This window comes from Channa argus, chromosome 5 (assembly GCF_033026475.1).
Source record: "Channa argus isolate prfri chromosome 5, Channa argus male v1.0, whole genome shotgun sequence".
In the NCBI taxonomy this organism is placed as follows: domain Eukaryota; kingdom Metazoa; phylum Chordata; class Actinopteri; order Anabantiformes; family Channidae; genus Channa; species Channa argus.
This window is the reverse complement of record NC_090201.1, coordinates 19,867,384-19,886,941: the sequence shown is the minus strand read 5'-3', so window position 1 is coordinate 19,886,941 and position 19,558 is coordinate 19,867,384. Positions and strand designations below refer to the sequence as shown.

At 40.4% G+C, this 19,558-nt stretch overlaps 1 protein-coding gene across 4 annotated transcripts in view; it reads right to left on the bottom strand.

Moving 5' to 3' along the window:
- The window catches only part of tox2 (TOX high mobility group box family member 2), an 83,467-nt gene extending 65,353 nt beyond the window's left edge, over positions 1-18,114 (bottom strand). For 2 of the 4 annotated variants that reach the window (XM_067504943.1, XM_067504942.1), the window contains exon 1: positions 17,520-18,114. In XM_067504943.1, the coding sequence (XP_067361044.1) occupies positions 17,520-17,612 (93 nt within the window). In that variant the 5' untranslated portion in view covers positions 17,613-18,114. The remainder of the gene's footprint in view (positions 1-17,519) is intronic. The other 2 variants (XM_067504940.1, XM_067504941.1) reach the window with 2 other exon arrangements.
- Positions 18,115-19,558: the final 1,444 nt, after the last annotated feature.

Sequence of the window (19,558 nt, the reverse complement as noted above, 5' to 3'; positions counted from 1 at the left end):
CAAAAAGTATGACCTTTTTTTTCCATTTTACAAAAGATCGTAAGATTTCCATTTTTTGGTTTGTCAGCTGAAACAGTGTTGAACCTTGTTGAATGAGCTTTTTCCATGTCAGCTGATGACTAACATTTGAGGGCCAGTGTTGCTAGGAGACTTCCTGTCAGCTTCTGACATCACTGTATAACGTACCGATGTTAACAAAAGATATTTGTCCTTCCTAAAAAAGCATACGTAGTAGTTTTTATGTTTCATTACCATCGCCCCTGTTGTTAAGTTTTTATTTTACTTGGGTGAAGTCGTCTCACCTGTACTGTCTGTGTGGAGTGGCATTAAAAAAATTACATTGTCAGTTTCTAGTTTGTTAACTATCCAAATCAACCACCACTGCCACTAGCCAGAATATGTCAAACACTAGTGATACACTGTACATGGTAAACCCAATCCATCCGTTGTCTAAACTGCTTATACTGTCACTGAACAATAGGCAGGGTACAACCGGGACGGGTTGCAGCTCTGTCACAGGGATACAACATGGAGACAGACAACTATTCACAGTCACACTCACAACTACTGGCAATTCAGAGTAACCAATTAACCTGCCTTTAACAAAATGTCTTTGGGATGGGGGAGAAAAATCCGTGCAAGCACTGGATGAAGATGCAAACTCCACACAGAAAGGCCACAGTTGGAAGGTGGATTCAAACCGTGGATCGTCTAGCTGGGAGGCAGCTTCACCGCCATATAACAAAGTGATTTCTTCAAAACAAGTTATCATGTAAGTTAGACTTTCTATATAGATCAAAAATAAAAGGATAGACAACAAATTATAGACTGTTATTTAAGTTGCATTACATTTTAAAATACAAACGAGGCAAACTATCTCGACAAATCAAGACCTATATTTTCTACTGGTGCTGATCTTTACTGAAGCATTTTATAACCAGCATGAATGACAAGGTGAACTTGAGTGTGCCACTTCACTCACAAGGCTCTGGAGTCCCTGGTACAAAATGTAGTTGGAGGATTCAAAGGTAAGAGGCCTAAGGAGGCCTGAGCAGAAAAATGAATGGCGGTTTAATGAATGCCTTGGCAGACATGATATCAGTGACTGGCTGGTTCAGTGTAGCTTTTATCCTATTCATACACCAACATGGTCTAAATGCAGGTGGATCAATGCTGGTTAAAAACACTAATGGCACATAAAGGGAGCACACTTCACTACTGTGTTTCTTTAGTGCCAAGGTCTGATTACTCCAAGACTATTAATGGAATGCAGCTTTCAGTGGAGAATATCCAGACAGCTACAGGTGAAAAACAGGCCCATTGTCTAAAATTTCAAGGCTACTGTTCCTATAAAATGTTGACACTGACATTCTCAATGAAGAGTATTTGGCTTCTCACTCATATTTGCAGTAATAAATGTGCCGATATTCATAATGATAAGTGGGAAATCGTGAACCCAAGACGATGGACACCTGTGCTCGAATCACATTGTCTATTGTATTGCCTTTCTTTTTTGTCCCTTTGCTGGGTACATTTATGAATATCAATATTATTTCCAACTAGGAGGTAAATGGTATTGAATGGTTGCCAGGCTGCTGGAGGGGAGACTGCTCAGCTGACTAAAAGAGCCATTCTCCATTTTATCTCTCAATCAGTGTGTGGGGTGCATGTGTGCCTGAATGCCTTTCTACTGCTGTGTGTGTGTGTGTGTGTGTGTGTGTGTGTGTGTGTGTGTGTGTGTGTGTGTGCGTGTGTCTGTGTACGTGTGTATGCGTGTGTGTTTATGTGCAAATGTGTGTTTCATTTTGATGAGCTGGAGGTTGCTGCATCACTAGGCCATGTGAGAAAAAGTTCACGTGATGCAGGCAAATACATCCGGTCTTCACCAGGATGGAAAGACTGTAATCAAACCATAAATCAGAAATCACTGAACTGCCATCCACCCCCTCTTTCTCCTTCCCTCCTTCTCCCCCTTCCTTTTTTTTTGTTACTACCCTCCTACTCCTCTCTGCAAATCTCCCTGTATACAATGTTATGTTACACACAGCCATGCATTCACTGCTCTGAGGAGGTACATAACAAATCTATGAGGAATACATTTCCCCATATCAAAGGATTCAATCATAAAAGAACTGAAATCATACAGTGAAAGACAAACTTCTTTTTTTGAACAGATCAGTGACTTTCGTCTATACTGCAAGGTGGTGTTTGCTGAACGTCAGCTATAATAAATCCATACCCATACCTTAAAGACACAACTCAACAGTTAACAGTCACATTTAAACCCACATGTATGTTCCTGTGTTTTCTGACTTCTCACAAACACATGTGTTACATATTTGTCTGGCTAAGACTTTCATAGTGAGCCACCTGGTGTGCTGTAATATCAGAAGAACAGTGGGGTCATTGTGACGGAGCTGTGTGATATCAAGAAGAGTGACCCATTTAGAGCCCAGCTACAGGGCTGACAAGCCTCTGTTATGTCTAGGACATCTGGAAGGCCAGAGTTGCTCACTTTGCTGTATTCCACATACAGGGCAACCCTTGCCAGAGAGGCAAAGACATCAGACATTTCGCATATAGGTCCTATTCAGACTGTAGTCCTGCAAAGTGGTGCTGACACTATGAGTATCTGTTACAGTACACATAGAAATCTGGAAGGGATCCAAATGATATGTGAAGTTGCTCTGGTCATCATGCAGTGATGTTAGAGCGCTGGAGGAACGGTGAAGCCTGGCGTTATCTGCTGCTCAGCACAAGTGCTCTGCAAAGATCAAGTGATCAAGGGAAAAAGTTCTATCTCATTATTCAAGCAAAACTCACTCTTTTAGAAGCTGATTCAAACCTGTGATGTTCAAATGGGGCCTTGCATATTCTGTGAAATAACTGCAGCAGGACAAACTGAGTGCTTTAAGGATAAGTAAAGAAAAAACACAGAAAATTCAAAGAACTGTTACCATTCACATATCACAGACAATGCTGTCCAAAAAGACTGAGATTTGTCCGATGAAGCTGCAGTGTTGTGCATTATATAAACGAATACATGAATGCATAATGAGAGGCCAAAATGAGCCAACGAAAGCACACTGAACAAATCCCCCAGGGGAAAGGAAATTATTCAGAATAGTCAAGGACTCAATTCATAATAATACTGGGATGGAAAACTGTTTTGCTTGTTTATTGAAAACTCCATGCTTTGAATGTGAAAACTGAACTATCCTACGTTTATTTCGAGGCTTCCTTTAACAGCAAGACTAGTATTTTAAGTCTTGTTTTCAAATTATGGTCCGAGGTAACATTGCTGAGATTGTATGCAAACAAAATTGCTCTAAAATATGGAACAGTTCATTAAAAACATTTGTGCACACCACGGCTGGTAAAACAGCAAAAGTTTAGATTAATCAATGTATAAGAATCCCTTCACTTCTTGAAGCCCAAACAATGATTCTGTATCATGAGGTAATTCATTTTTGTGTGAAGAGGCAATTGGCTGCAAAGATTGAATCATCGGCCCTTGTTTCATTTTCCATGTAATTAAATCAGCTTCTGAATAAAGGGGAAAAAAGATGTAAGCTGGCATACGATTTAGAGGAAATTAGCATTTTTAATCACAGTACATTACTTTAATAACTCAATAAATCTGTGGCAGCTGGAGCATCTGAAAATGTTGTCACAGCCACTTAGTTCTGCATTTGCAACTAATACAGGCTGATGAGTATCAGCCCAAGAGAGAGCGAGAGAATCAAAAGAGGGTTAGAAAAAGGAGAGAAAAAATATCCAACCGAGTGAGACAGAGACGATGAGAATCCAGGGAGATAGAAACAAAAGCGTGGCAGGTGAGCAGGAAAATAGAAATATCAGCCCAGACTCTGGCACAGAGAAGGGCTCGGCACTTGTCTCACCTCATTCAGTTATTAAGTGTTAATCCACAATTAGCTCATCCGTCAACTCAGTGTCACACATGAGACCTGCTTACCCCTTGTGTTACCCTGTTGCTTGGGTTTGTTTGTGCAGCTTATTGATAGTAGATGCCAAACACACAAAACAAGCCTGCATGACTACAGAGAATCTCATTTAATTATAAAGGGGTGTCAAGAAACCGTAATCCTTTAAAGTCTGCAACCAAGCTGCAAGGGTTACTACAAATTAAAGCTGATAGGTACACAATGGTCTCATCGAAGCGAGGAAAAAGCAGAAATGTTACTTTAATGTGGGGTGGTGGTGGGGGAATCAGTGGCCCTTGAGGAGCAGGCCTGCTTGTTTTTCAACTATCTCAGCCCTGCCCACTACTGATTACCTGGATCAGGTGTGTTCTGTCGATCAGAAGCTGGAAGAGCGGTGGGTAGGCAGGGATGGTTGGAAAAAAAAAAAAGCCCTGGAATCCATGTCAGTAGTGTGAATGCACCCTTAGTGCTGGAAGTAACTGTAGTTTTGTTTGTGACTATATATATATTACTAAAACACCAAAGATGTAAAAAATAGTTATGAATAGAAAAAGTTAAGACAATAATCAAATCCTCACATTGAGAGGCTTTAATAAACTCAAACTCAACTATAACTTGCACTATTACAACTATATTGACACCTAACCCATACACATAGCAAATCATGAAACACATTCTAATGCAATGACAAACAACCTGCCCTGCTATTTAGCTGTGAGAACTTGTTGAACACTACTGTGTGATCACACTGTGGCAGGAACAATAATGTTTAATAGGCCAATGTTCAAGCTGCTGCAATGAAAATAACAGTGAATGTGAGCAGGTGCATGAGCACAAGGGAAATTGAGAGCTGGAGTCATGTCAGCACGTGCAAGATTGGGAAACAAGACCTAGTCTTGCTTTGTGCATCCGTGTGTATGTGTACATGCTAATGTGTGACATGCATCTGTTTTATTTCATTCTCTTGACTTCTTTTCATTTCTGTAAGCTTTCAGTATTGATCATCGGGCCCTTTTCTCTTCATGTGCCAGATGAAGCTCTATCTCTCCATCTCTTCTTCCTCTCTGTCAGTTTTTTGTTTTCCAGTTCATTGCACAAGTACAGAGCTGCAATGGCAGAAACATCATTTCACAGCTTAACATTATATCCCTTAGTCTGTGCCTACACATACACACACACTTACATACTGTACATAGGAGACAAAAAATGATTTGCCTTATTGAGATGTGTGTTTCCATTCAACATAGGCAGGAGGGGCTCGTGAAAGCTTAATGGCACACAGTCAAAGCCCTGAAGGTGTATTGGCATGTGTCTGTGCCCATTTGCTCTATCTTCCCAGTTCCATTGAGGAGACTGAGGAGCCTTGTTGCCACTGATACACAGCTTTTTGATTCACTTAGTAGGCTTTGTCACGTGCATGTTGTATTAGGCCTATGACTAAAAATTGAAGCATGAGCATGCACATACAGACACGCATGCTACAACAACTGCATGCATGCTCCAGTATCCTCGTAACCCGCAAACAGCCGTTCACCTAATGGTGGTAGACCCCAGTAATTAGCCCACCATCTCAAAACGCCTCTCATCGGTGCCTCACTTCAAAGTACACTTTCGAAAGTGTCATGGTTTAATGATAGCATTACAGGAGTTGAACATACAACTATATTCTTGTGTGTTCTCTGGGGACAACACATAAGACTTAGTTTCGTGTATCGACTATGTGACTAATACTAAAATAGCAGCCAAAGAGGCTAAGTTGATTTGACAGGAAGCATACAAGAAAAAGCTATTATAACGCCTTGCCAGGCTGATTTTCTAAGAACAGCTCGGCTGGGCAGCTCGATCCATTTGCAGATCAGGCAACAGTGGATCAGAGGCACCCGATTTTTATAATGCTCCACAACACGCACACACAACCACAAGCAGCTCACATTTATGTTTCAGAATTTATCTGCTGGTTCCTCTTTCACTCTTTCTCTCTCCGTCTCTGATAATGCAATTATTAGAGCGTTTTTGTGCTGTATCTGGTTAAGTATTGCTGTTATTAATCAGCCTAAAAAGTGCTTCAAGTGAAGCCATGAAAGTCCTCTAAAATATAAACATTTCCCAATAAAAATCGGAGAGCATTTGTTTTCTTTCTTTTGTGGTTCATGCTGCTCTGAGGTCACTCGAAGAGAAGGAAGATCACTTTGTACTTTGTAAGTTCCAAAACAACCTCAAATGCTTATTGCTGCTGGTCTTCACACAGTTGAAAGGAAGGAAGTGATGACACATTATATGTTTCATAGCCTATTTATCAATCATTTAGTCATTATGGGTTCTAAAAAGTTTTTTGTTAAAATGCATGTGCATCTGTTTGTAGCAGTTTTAATAATCTAAGAACAGATGTGTAGAGTACAACAAGCCTGTAATTTTAGTGCTGTAGACCATCTCTTCTTACAGTTCTCCAACATTTGCAGACTTTGAGTTACCACCACACATTTATAACTTTACCATACACTGCAATTCCTCAATGTCTAGACTCTCTGTAGCAGCCTCTCCACTTTGAATGTCTTCTTTTTTTTATGTGTATCTCTGCGCATAATTCCATTGGTTATAATTTTCAAATTAGTATGGCTGCATCTTTGGTACGTTTTAAGTTGGCTTAGTTATTTTGTCAAAAAGAGAGGAGCCAGTAAAGGATTTACACACTCTGTATGAAAAGCACTGGACTTGTGCAGTTTCATTTGTAGACTGGAACCAACAACTGGGGTTTACATGTAACTATATATAAACATCATTACAAAGTCTGTTTCTGCACCGTGGGCTTGTGGTTTCTGATATGGCACAGCCAGTGAAATGGCAGAGAAGCCAATTTACAGTTTATAACTCAACCACACATCAATAATAGAAAAAAATAGATTACAGTAAATCCATGGTTCAAAAGCTGCATACCTTTGAAATGTCAAAGGGGAAACCACAAAGGATAACTCATCTCAAAACTCATTTCAACTGCACAATGCAAGCTGTATTACAAATATTCAACAGCCTACTGTTCCCTCCAGGTATTTTTCAGCAAAACACTCTATACATTTTCATTTGCGATGAGAAGAAAGGAATGTATTTCTTCACTGGCAGGCAGCCAAACCAATTTAATTACATTCCAAATGGGCGCAATCTCCACATAGCAACCGGGCCCGTGTTGTATTTCTCAAATTTCAACAACCTCCTTGACTTTCTCTAAGTAATTGAAATCTTCCACTCTTCCACCCTCGTCATTATGCGGAGCAGCAGAAAGTACAACAAACCAAACCAAAAGGAACAAGGAGATCTGGCTCTCAGAATGAGCCGGTTTAGCCAATTTGTAACTTCATCAGCATGTCTTGATACAGTATCTCTGAAGTCAATTAAAAGAATATTAGGTGGTGTAAATCTAGAAAGAACTAACACCTTTCTCCTGCCAAAAAGCTGGTGATTACCCACGACTGGTGTCAGCAAAATCCTGTCAAAGTCTGATGAGAGGTTGCCACTTTTCATTTTGGATTCATTTTTCTTGCCTGGAGCCATGTCCAAACAACACAGAAACAATTAGTTTGAAGTGAAAATATTCTTTCAATACTGATCGGAATGCAATGCATCTGTATGTGAAAGATATCATATTTTGCAAACAACAGTCTGCGGTGCCAAGTACAAACAAACAAAATTGCAGTAATTAAGAACGCCAGTCCACGTACCACACTTTCGATAAAAAAAAAATCAATTAATAAGATGTTTTTTTTTTAAGTTAGAAATGTTTCTCATAATTTGTTTAACCATTTCCATCATTTCATGGAGAGCAAAATATTTCCAATTAATGTTTCAGTCCGTGATAAAACATCAAAAGATGCTTTTAAAGAGTTGACTGGCAAATCATTTAAAGTCTCCCAGCCTTTTTTTTTTTACTGCCAAGAAAACTATAATCTCAGAGAGGTCCTCCCATCTACCCAGTGGGTAATTATTTGATGGAAGGCAAATAAATAAATCACCCATTCTGATTGGCAGGAGTGTGTATATCTGTGTACACTACAACCAGAATAAGGTCTTGAGGTTACCAAAGTAGCAGGCTTGGCTTCAGTCACACGATGCTGTTTTTGCTTCAGGAAGTCCTAATAACTGACGGTGATGTTCAAGGCTTACAGAAACCCACCGCCAAAGGTAATCCTTCTTTCGAAGATGAAGCAAGAAACACAAAATAAATCTAAAACCTTTTAAATGTCAGATCTGGTAACTCCTAAGCAAAAATCTATTTATGTACACATACCCTCCCCCCCTTTCTCTCTCTCTCTCTCTCTCTCTCTCCCTCTCTCTCTCCCTCTCTCTCTCTCTCTCTTTCTAAGCACCCAGCCACATGCCAGTGCCTTTGTGTCAAAGATTAAGTAAAACCAGGACTGCCAGCAATGCCGTGTTTGCACACTGATTTAGTTGCACTAACATATCACAAACCAATCAACATACTGTGGCCTAAAACTAACCTAAAGTAGCAACAGTTGATTCATAATAAAAAATGGCAAAGAGAGGACACCAAAAAAAATCAAATTAACTGGAATATCATGCTCTTATACACATCTGTGAAGCAAGCCGATTTTAAAACGAGACTAGTGCCAAATCAGATTCAGCAGTGAAATGCAAAGAAGAGGAGAAAAGCAATTACATATATTTAAGCACAGGTGCTGCTCTTCTATAAGATTAGTTGTTCTCATTTGATGCTGTGACACTGGATCATCATTGAAAATCTCAGGGAAACAAAGACAGACTGTCAACACACAGAGAGTATGTAATTCCTGGAAAGTAAGGCAAAGCTACAGTGAAAATATTATGAACAAAGCCCAAAAATGCCAGAGGTGGTTTACTAGACTGAGGCAAAAAGGGGCCTGGGGGAACTGTGGGTTTGTAGTGATAGGGAGGGGAGTCACACACACACTTGGCTCATTGAAGTACAGACACAAATGGAACATGGCAGAGGGCCCATCCTTGGTGGCCTAACAAGTTAACTAACTTACTGTGCAATCTTGAAGTGTAGTTACTCCTAACATCCTACATAGATCACAGGTGGCACTTTTTGTTTCAAAACTTTTAGCCTTATTTCCAATGTCAAGGTTCTTTTGAGTCTTTGTCACTAATAGCTCCACACTGCAATGAAGCTAATCCCATCATACTGTGTGAGCAAGATGTTTTTTCTTGTGTTGGCTTGTGAAGTAACTGTAACAATAAAAGAAGGAAGCAGCTAGATGTGTGAAACCAATAAAGTAAAACAAATAAAGCTTACTTATCTTTCTAGTCAATCTGGCTCTGTACCATACATTTTTTCCAGAATAGTAAGTGTACTCACACTTACAGTTATTTGAATGTGTTGATCACAGGGGTAAGTGCTCATACTAAAACATTTATACTATTAAATACACTAATCTCCACAGCAGGGGGTTTGGGCCGCTGCCGCACAACAACACAACAGCATGTACAGTGTGTGGTCTGTGTGCTGACACGTGTACGTGTGTTCATTTATGCAACGCAAGTTGGAACGTGCTTGCATCTGCATGTATGTGTGCGTCTACCTGGGAGAGAGTGTGTGTCTCTGAGCGTGTGTGTACTCAGTGGGCCCATGGTCTCTGATTGTGGACCTGAACCAGCCATCTCCAGTTCTGTTTGCATAGCACATGCCTCAGGAAGCTAAGACAACTGTCCATGTTTGCCCAGGCTTGCGAACCTCTCTTAATACAGCCAACAGCTGCATTCTTCGAGAGCGCAGACACTGTGTTCAGTGTTTTTCTACATTTATCCTATGGAATCCGTTGGATCATGCCATCCTCGCCGTCTTCTTCTGAGGAAACGCCCATCTTCAGGCATGGAGCCACAGGAGCGAAACGCCAACAAACGCATCACATGCCGTGTTGTAATGCTGACAGGCTCCTTATTCATTCAGAAACATTAAACATAACAAACTGCACATGGTTCAGCTGTCAGTCAACCATTTAAAGCAATAGGTCTTTAATGACAACAAGAAAGAGTGACAGTGATGTATGCTGCCTCCAAGCTGATAATGTGTTTTCAGTCATTGGTTTGATCGGTGATTTGCTTCCTTAACAGACTTCCTCAAGGTTAAACATTGTCCTTTCCAATACTGTGATATCCAAAATATCTGATATATGCTGAAATACCTGAATCTGATATTTAAAGCTGACCAGTCGAAACATCCACACTTTAACCCGTTAAAATGCCCAGGCCCCTTTCTCCTTCACTTCTTCCTCTCCTTAGTGTTTCATTTCCTGCTCATAGACTAAACGGCAGTCTCACACCATTTCACGCAGAGCCTTTACAAAAAAAAAAAAAAAACACCATGATAGTATCAAAACATAGGCTGTAATATACCATACACAGGGAGACGAAATGAAAAACAAATTGTTGGATGAACTGTGAGATCTTTGCAGAGTGGCGAGTGTGAAAGTGAGAGATGATGAGCTCTGTCTGTGCTTATTTGAAATGTTGAGATGGTTTTCGCATACAATGATTACCCAAATTTATGTACCAAAGCCTGCTTTACACAAATCTGCCAAGGCCAATAAATGCACTTTTAATCTCCTGCATCTAGAATAATCACTTTGCGGTCTATTTGTTTATGAATGAAATGAAACAATTATCCTAATGAAGATCAGCTTTCTCGCTCGTGCTGAGGGAATTGTAGCATTTCAACATAATGAAAATGTTTTGTCTTTGTTGCATCCACGTTGGCGTGCTGATACCTTAATCGTAAAACAACAGGAACAACAAAAATGCTACTGTATTATAATTAAGGGCACGCAGTTCACAGTAGGGATGCTGAAACTGTTGCAAAAAAAAAAAAAAACTAAGCTGTGCGCACTTCCTGACCTGCAGTCTAAACCACATGCATGTGGATGATGTTAAATGTCAGCAGCAACAATAAGTTTGGTTGTTGCTATTGGTGAACCAAAGCTATAAAGTTGCATAACGGAAGGTCACAGCAGTATGAATGTTAATATTGACTTAGTGTTATAATAAAAACAGCAGCTACTATGCAACAGCTTTGTGATACATTGTGTCGCTGCTAAATATGTTTACCACACTTATCTCTACTCAAGCATGCTATTCAGGACTTTTTTTGGTCTTTACAGTTTATAGGAACATCAAAGCCACATTCTGTAGATATCAAAGGGAAACATGACTGGAAGGGCTGTATTTTTCATAATAGTGTGCTGATAAAAACGAAAACGTATCTGCTTTAAAATGCTACTGTTGCACAGTAAAATACAATCCCTTTCCACTTCTCATCAGCAGGCAGAGCCTAGAACAGAGCACAGAAATGGTTAAATAAATCACACAAAGCAGATGCCTCTCTCTCTCTCTCTCTCTCTCGCTATCACACACACACACACACACACACACACATTCTTTAGTGAAATCCATCAATCAGCATTTCATGCAGTTTGGGTTTGAGCCACACCAAACGCACTAAAACAATAAACGTCTGTCTTTCAAGTCTCTATCTGGACTGGAACACATCTGGTGGCAAGGCTCATTTTGGTTTCCACATCGTTGAATGACATTACAGACTCAATGGCGAGCTGAAAAATAAAGTACCCCAAAAAATCTCTCTCCATTTTCCCTGTGTCTACAGCCCCTTTTTCTCTCTATAAATACACACACACACCCCAAATCGGCTTCCCCCTCTCTGTACTAACCAGCTATTCCACCACCCCATCCCCCAACCAATCAAGAACTGAATATAAAACAGCACAAGAAAACTGGGCTGCGAGGAGGGAGGTAGTAGAGAGGCTGAACAGACAGACAGGGAGCCAGACAGAGAGACACATTGCTACTGCAGACCTAGTGTCCTCCTGAGGTGAGGACAGTTTAAAACCCCTTGGACTCCTTTACACGAGTTGAGGGGATGAAACACACACCCAACATCCAGCTGAGAAGCCAAGAGTCAAGCCTGACTGTAGTATTTGGGTTTCAAGGGGGCATTGACGGTAATTAGGGTTAATGTGATTTAATGAGGGGCATGGGGCCGGGCTGTTTCGATTTGCAATCAACGTCTAAGCTGGAATTACTCTGACATCTTGTGATTCACTGTATGTTACAATGTGCCATGCATCTCACAAAGCTTGAAAACCTGCTATCAGTCACTTCGTTAGACCAGTCTGGTGATTTCTTACAATAAACCAACTCACTGGCTGACAGATTACAATGTGATGGCAGCATCAAAATGATTTGGATAGCAGCAGTACATTACAAAAGAATATTGAGCTGAGTTTTAAAAAAAAAGCACTGTCATGACTGAATTCTTGCCAGTTAATATAATCAGTCATCGACATAAATAGCCTATGTTTCTGTGAACCTAGGTGATTAAGTAGCTAACCAGGCAGGATAAACTATACTATCTATTTTCAGCTATACATGACTTATGACCCCCTGAACACTTCTAGTAGCTCTGAGTCACGTCTGGTGTAGATTATGGAGTACAGAGCAGAGCAACAGTAGTGCTGCAGAGTCGGGTTGAGGCTTTGTCACCTTCTCTATCCTGTGGGTTAAATGGTGTAAATGGTCGGTAAACCCTAGTTATGGACAGCGCTGTGTTCCCTCGTCTGGTCTCTAACATGCTATTGATGTCCTTAAAACACCCGGTTGAAATCATATTCATGCGTTGCCGTGGAACAGAAACTACAGTTTCACTGATGTGGTGTCACCAATGTGGGGATTTTTTCCTATGCTGTTTCTGCTTTCCTCTTTAAAACCAGCAATCAAAATATGAAATCTTCATACACAGTGCACTTATTTTTCCTACTGTAATAGTCTATGCATAGAAAACAATCTGAGCCCCACTGCTCCACAGAGTAACACTGTAGCTACTTATCATTAACTCAAAGACACAATCAGCCCCAGGCGAGTCGGCTTCCCTTCATAACCTTTTGACATTGCTGCTGGGAAGGTAAATGAGAGACGAAGTTAGACACAGAGGGGGAGAGTTGTTGAGACATAAAGACTTGACTATGACTAGTTCCAGGAAGTGGTTACACAAAAAAAAAAAATAGCTCCACAAAGTAAACAGTTTAATTTTCCTTTTCTTTAAAATACTGAAATTAATGTTCACTCCATGACTCCATATTATGTTATCTATTATTTGCTCTGAGTTAACCGACTGAAACTGCATTAGAACAATAAACTCACCACTTTTGAGTACTCCCTGTCCCGGCCGCTTTACACTGCATTTATCCCCCTCGGGTGTGCAATTGAGCCATGCATGGGTTAACATTTTCCCAGTGAGAACGGTTGGGATATTGCAACTCGGACAGGCCAGTCAGCAGAATGTTATGAATGGGCACAATGAAAAACCCCAAGTCCACGCTGTCGACCCAAGAATGCTTGTCTCCATGTAATTAACTTCTCTGTGTACAGAATGAGGTACTGCTGGAATAACTCTATTTTTTTTTCTCTTCTGTTTCTATTACAGTCATTTAAGAAAGGGAGAAACATTTTTTTTTTTGAGAATCATACATGGAGAATATTTTTGTGTGTCTGTACTTTGAAGTATCCCATGACTAATAGAATGATTTCGAAAGAGGTGGAAATGGAAAAAGACCACTTGACAAAAGGGGTGGTATGTGCTTTGCAAAGCCTCATTGCTCTTTGGATGGACCAATATCAGCTGCTTACGTACTTGCAGTCATATAGAGATATACAATGAGGCATTACACTTAGGAAAATCAAGATCAGTGTACGTCAATGAGAGTCACCCTGTTAAAATATATTTTGTACATCTCACATCAAGGTATATTAGCAATTGCATAGGCACTGCACACACAACCATCCATTAAGTCTTCAAAATTATGGTTTTATTGAGATGTTAATTCTGTAAGTACCTTCAATGCACAATCTCTGTATCAAATCAAATGTTTGCTGCGCACTGCGGTAAATGCAGAATTTTTAAATACCATACAGTAAGTTGCAACAGCCTGCAACTATGTAAAGAATAACACTTGCAAGCCATTTGATTAAAAACCTACAGTATAACTACAGTATAATTACATGAGAGCTTCTCTCTTGGGCATCGTGCTGTTAGAGGGAAGAGGGATGAGGAGAAAGTGGAGCAGCTACAGTAATCTATCCAACTTCATTTCACCGGAGTGATTCTGCCTGGGGGTATGCACAAGTCATAATGCATTTGACAAATAGTCTCCCGCTAAAACAGGCATTTGCGAAGAAGTGGCCTTCAGCACTGGTATACACAGCTGAGTGTACACTGAACAAACAAGCCTCCCACTCAGCCAGGGAAGATACAGAGAGGCTTCAAAAAGATTAGGAGAAATCTTGGGCGAAAAGTAAAGATGACTCACGGTGATTGTGCAAGTGCAGGACAAAGCAACTTGGATGGAGTTGAGAAGAGCAACAGAGCCGTGGGGTTCATAGCAAAATACAAATCAATGCTTTTTCTCATGTGTTGTTCTTTGCATTGTTCTGAAATGTGAATGCGCTGCTTGTTTTATCGAGGAACTTAAAATGAAATTAGAGAAGAGCGATGGCACTTTCACCTTGCAAAATCTAAACACCGTTTTCCGCTTTGATCATGAATTAGATTTTGGTTTGAAAGAAACATCAAAGCATCACGTACCTTATTTTAAATCAATCTTCTGATTAAAACATTGATGATTTTGACATGCAGAATTTTGTTGATGTTCTGTATCTAATTGCAGAAAAAACAATGCTTGAATTCAAAGGTCAAGTGCATTCATAGATTTGTGGTATTGACTTGTTCTGTCAGTGCAATCCATATTCTTGGCATGCATCAATCAATCATCCGTCTGAATGTGGCTGAGTAGCTCACACCAGTTTCAGCTTACACATTCTTTACATGCCTTATTTAATAACCCATTAAGATAGAAAACATAATGACTACAAGCCCAACAACTGTATTCACGCACACACATTTTCACAAAGCCTAACAGTCAGTTTTAGAAATAGATGTGTTTTGAGTTTACACCACTTGAACAGGAAGTGATGGCCCTTTATATATGGACTGTCCCATTTTGTATTATGCTCACTTCCTGGTTGGTGTGTTTAGTACTGTACAGTAATGCATAATTACACTAGTGAGTTTCACAAGTTGTATATATATATTTGATATGTTGTGCCTAGTATATCATGGTGAATTGACACCTTGGCACAGAGGCCAGGGGTGGGGGTGGGGGGGGGAGTATTTTGTGCCTGTACATGACCTGCATGTGTACAGCACCTACAATAGATATTTTGGAGTACACGCAAGTCAAACTGTTGAAAGTATGTAATGCAAACGATTGTTTTCCAATTTTTTCCTCAAAATATGCTAACCTTCATTCTAACAAGCATCCAGTAGCTATAAATATCTACATAATGACTGTGAAATAAAGAAATAACTTGTTTCGTATCATCTGTACAGGTTAATGCCTGCAGGTGAAGTCATATTAGACCACTGCTGCACTGCTGACACAGGGCAGTCAGCTTCATCCCACTTCTGAAATGAACCTGCCATAAAAATGAACTATTGCCAAAATGTCATATAAAGCTCCTGCAACATTATTCAACAGTTATGTGTAGCAGCAGCAGCCCAGTACAGATAATGTGTCACTTTACATCTTAGTCACAGCTGTTACTTTAGTAATGACGCTGTTATATGATTCTGTCCTTGAAACCCAAACCGACTTCTCACACAGCCAACAACCTCTACGCTTGCTGAATCATGATAACTAGTACAGTTGATTATGTTCACACTACGAGACCAGAGACATGGCCTCAGTCATAGAGCCAGGTCCCATTGTGATCTAAAACATACAGCTGCAGCGTCTGTGTGCGTTCATGTGTGCGTGCTAGAAGGCAGACAAAAACCAGTGCAGGGAACATTTTGGCAGTCCTTACTTTATTGCGGAGCTAATTTAAGTTTAAGGTTAGATCCAGAATCAGGTTGTGTTAATGTTGCAATTTAAGGATTAAAGTTTATGGTACAGTAAGTAAGGGTTGAGGGAAGGTCTGTAGTGTATGTAGTCACGTGGTGATATTTAAACCACTCTACAAGTGAGTAAGTGTGTGTGTGTGTGTGTGTGTGTGTGTGGAGAGAACTCTGTGTGTAATGTCGTCTATCCATACAATACAGTCCAGGTGATTGTATGTACAGTATAAATGCAGAGATTACCAATTCAAATATTTTACTGTGCTATAATGTTTTACTTTGTCATCAGCAAATGTTAACAGCACGCTGGCTTTCCTCCAGGTGCTAAGGCAAGCAAACTTATTTAAATGGCTGTGGGCACAATGCCTTCTCCTGGCTCTGCCCTGTAGTTGCTGACAAATATTTACACGAGTTTTACATTGACCACAGAAAAATAAACTGCACTTGTAACTTGAGACACGTAATCTTGGCAGGTTTGCCTATTTGTTGTTTTAAAACCTTTTATCATTTAAGCAAAGATTCAGCACCATTGTTGCATGAGAAGAGGATCTTTTCCCACTAAGTCCTGTGCCATTCAAATGATTTATCATTAATTCTAAAAACTTTTGAATTTGCTAGACAAAAAACAAAGGGCCCTTACCTGCTAAAGTTAATGTAAGGTACAAATTCGTACTTCAGTTTACAATAAACGTGCCTGAGGTTATATCAACATGATTTCGTGCGTAAGAAACGTCTTGATGCTGTAAACATAAACGCATTTCAATAAAATCCAATATTCAATATTTCGAAGGGAATTCACAACGGATGCTTTCTTCATGTCTTGCTGATCATTACTTAATTCCTATAAAGTTGCCATGAGATTGGATGTATGCGCAGTGGCAATAAGGCAAATGAACATGCAGGCTGGGTCAGTTACAGGTTGCACAATATAGAGCATCGCAAATAGCCCCGAGCCATAACATGCTGTCACTATCGCATTCAGACCTAATCTCGATTATTGTTTACTCGACTAATTGTGCATTGACCCAGGTGAGAACCTGCGTGGAGCAGATAAGACGTTTCCGCTGTTCGGCTGGAAAGGTTGAAATGACACAGGGAGCAATATGCTGGTCTACAAATGTTTAAAAAAAATAAAAATAAAATAAAAAGAATAAATAGGCACCCGTTTAATATGTGTCCAGTTTGTTCAGACAGAGCTGTCACCAGTGAGAGTGGCGCGCTCCGAATGTGCTCACAGGCCAGCGACGTACCCGGTTTATTCAGGTGACCACAAAAAAGACACAAACACAAAAACTCAAAGACAATGAGGGAATGCAAACTTAAGAGGAGCTGTCATGTGTGCTTTATCTGCATTAATAATAATTTAGGACTATCGGCACATCCGAAATGCAACAAAGTTCAGTGTTCAGCAGCCTCTAGGCTCGTTTCGCTCCAGTTATCCTGAAGCGGAAAGTGCAGCACTTGTCTTCTGGTGTGATGATGCCCTGACACATTTCGCCGGGTCGCACGGAGCTGCAGTGGGACCGTCATGTGTGACCAATGCACTTGTTCGTGCGCGCATCATCACACCAGAAGACTGCTCTGAGGGGTTGCAAGCTCGTAAACTAGAAACGTTTGTTTACCTTGTTGGAGTGGTAATAGTCCAAACCGGAGTCGGGAGGTAACGTACACGAACCCACGCTTGAAGGGGGAGCTGGATAAAATCTGACGTCCATCTCAGAGTCCGCAAGACTGACGGCATGAAAGCGTAGCTCCAAAAACCTGTGAGACTTCTCTCTCTCTCGCTCTCTCTCTCTCGCTCTCTCTCTTTCGCTCTCTCGCACACACGCACTCTCTCTGTTTCTCTTAGGTGTTAAACCGATCAAAAGTAGTAGAAGAAGAAGAAGACGACTGAGTTTCTCCTGTCGCCGACTCTTCACATCCGTTTTACAGTGAGTTCAGCTCTTTCTGGACATTCAGCTCGATGATGCTCACTTATAACATCCCTATAAAGTTCACCGGGAGACAGAGTGGGTGGGTGGGGGGACTGAGAAGAGGGGAATGCGCCCGCAATCTTAGAAAATAAAAAGCAAAACGGTCACTGAAGTTGTTCGCCAACGAGCCAAGCCGAGCACAGTTGATCTTGTCGACGCTTATCTCCCGAAACGCCCGTGCTCCGTCCCTGGTTTCCAGACGCGCTGTAGCTTTGTCATGTGGGAGCGCACAGATCCAACCATGCGTTCCCGTCCACACACAGACGAGGCTAGGCTGCGACCTCTACCGCGCAGAGGAGGAAACGTGCGAGTGGAAGATCAGAGTAGATGGAGACGGGATGGAGGCAGACTCTGCGTGGACGTGGGAGCTTTATCCCGAGATAATTTCACTCTTGAGTGTGGTCTGGTCAGCCTGATTTGCACATTTAAACAAATAACACATCAAACGTCTTACCTGTAAAGTAGCTCTCAATTATGACAAATCCAAAGTCCACGCTGGGTAGAAATGTTTGAATATGAATGAATAAATATATCCCATTCCTTCAAGCAGTGTAGACCCCAGTGACTCGGGTATTAGATTGTTTACTTCAGTAAAAGCAGTGGTATCTTCTGCCTTGTAAAAGTACTCATTAAGTAAAGCCGCACATTCACAGAATGCATTTAATGTGTCAAAAAGTAAAAATTACTTATTGTTAAAATCTGGGCTCTGTGTGCTCCGTTAATTAGAATATTATCACAAAATGTTGTGTAATACAGCAATGATGTTTGTACATAAAAACCTTAACTTGCTTTAAACACATCACACTTTAAATATCTCCTAAGTAAATGTTGGTATCTGGAGGTTTGAAAAAATTGTTTTTTTATGGTTCCAACTGTAAACAGCACAATTATTTTTGTATAGCTGAGGCCTTACTATAACTGAAGACTAGAACATCTAACCCTGAAAAACTACAAACCTCCTGAGGTTCTGGTTGTCACATTTTATAATGGCACCAAATGGGCTGTAATGGATGTCCATTAACACACGTACAACTGTGCAGAATATTAGCAGTGACACAGCTGAGAGCAGGTGCAGACTGCCGACAAGAAAAGGCCAAACACATGTATAGTTTGTACACACACATACAGTCCTGTTCAGTGGAATAGCAAGGGAAATTCATTTGTGTTCAACACTAAAGACATTTGGGGTTAAGATCAAAGGTTTCCTAATGTCCTATTATTTGACGGCCTAGTATTTTAATCTAGATGTATTTTAGAAAACATAGAACAGTATAGATTTTGTATCAGAGTACCGACATTTTCGGTGGAAAGAAAATAGTGGATCGTATAAAGGAAAAAAATCTTAACTTTTAGTTGCAGATTGTTTAATTGTTTTCAGTAACTGGTGATTTGTCTGCCAGCTGACTCGGCCAGTCTAAACCTATTTTTTTCCATTTGATGAAGTCCTATGTTACGTGGACAGCCGTGTTGGACGGTCTTTCGGCTGCATGACTAGTTTTGATGCATTTTCTGATAATTGACACAAAAAAATGTTTTTGTGAACATCTGAATTTATTCTGCTGCTACAGTCATGAGTTAAATTAACAATAAAGTCTCTTTCAATGACACTTCTTCAACCATGCTTCACAGATGAGCATGTGTGGTTTGCATCATGAGCTGATCCCTCCCTCTTTCACACTTTGGCTTTT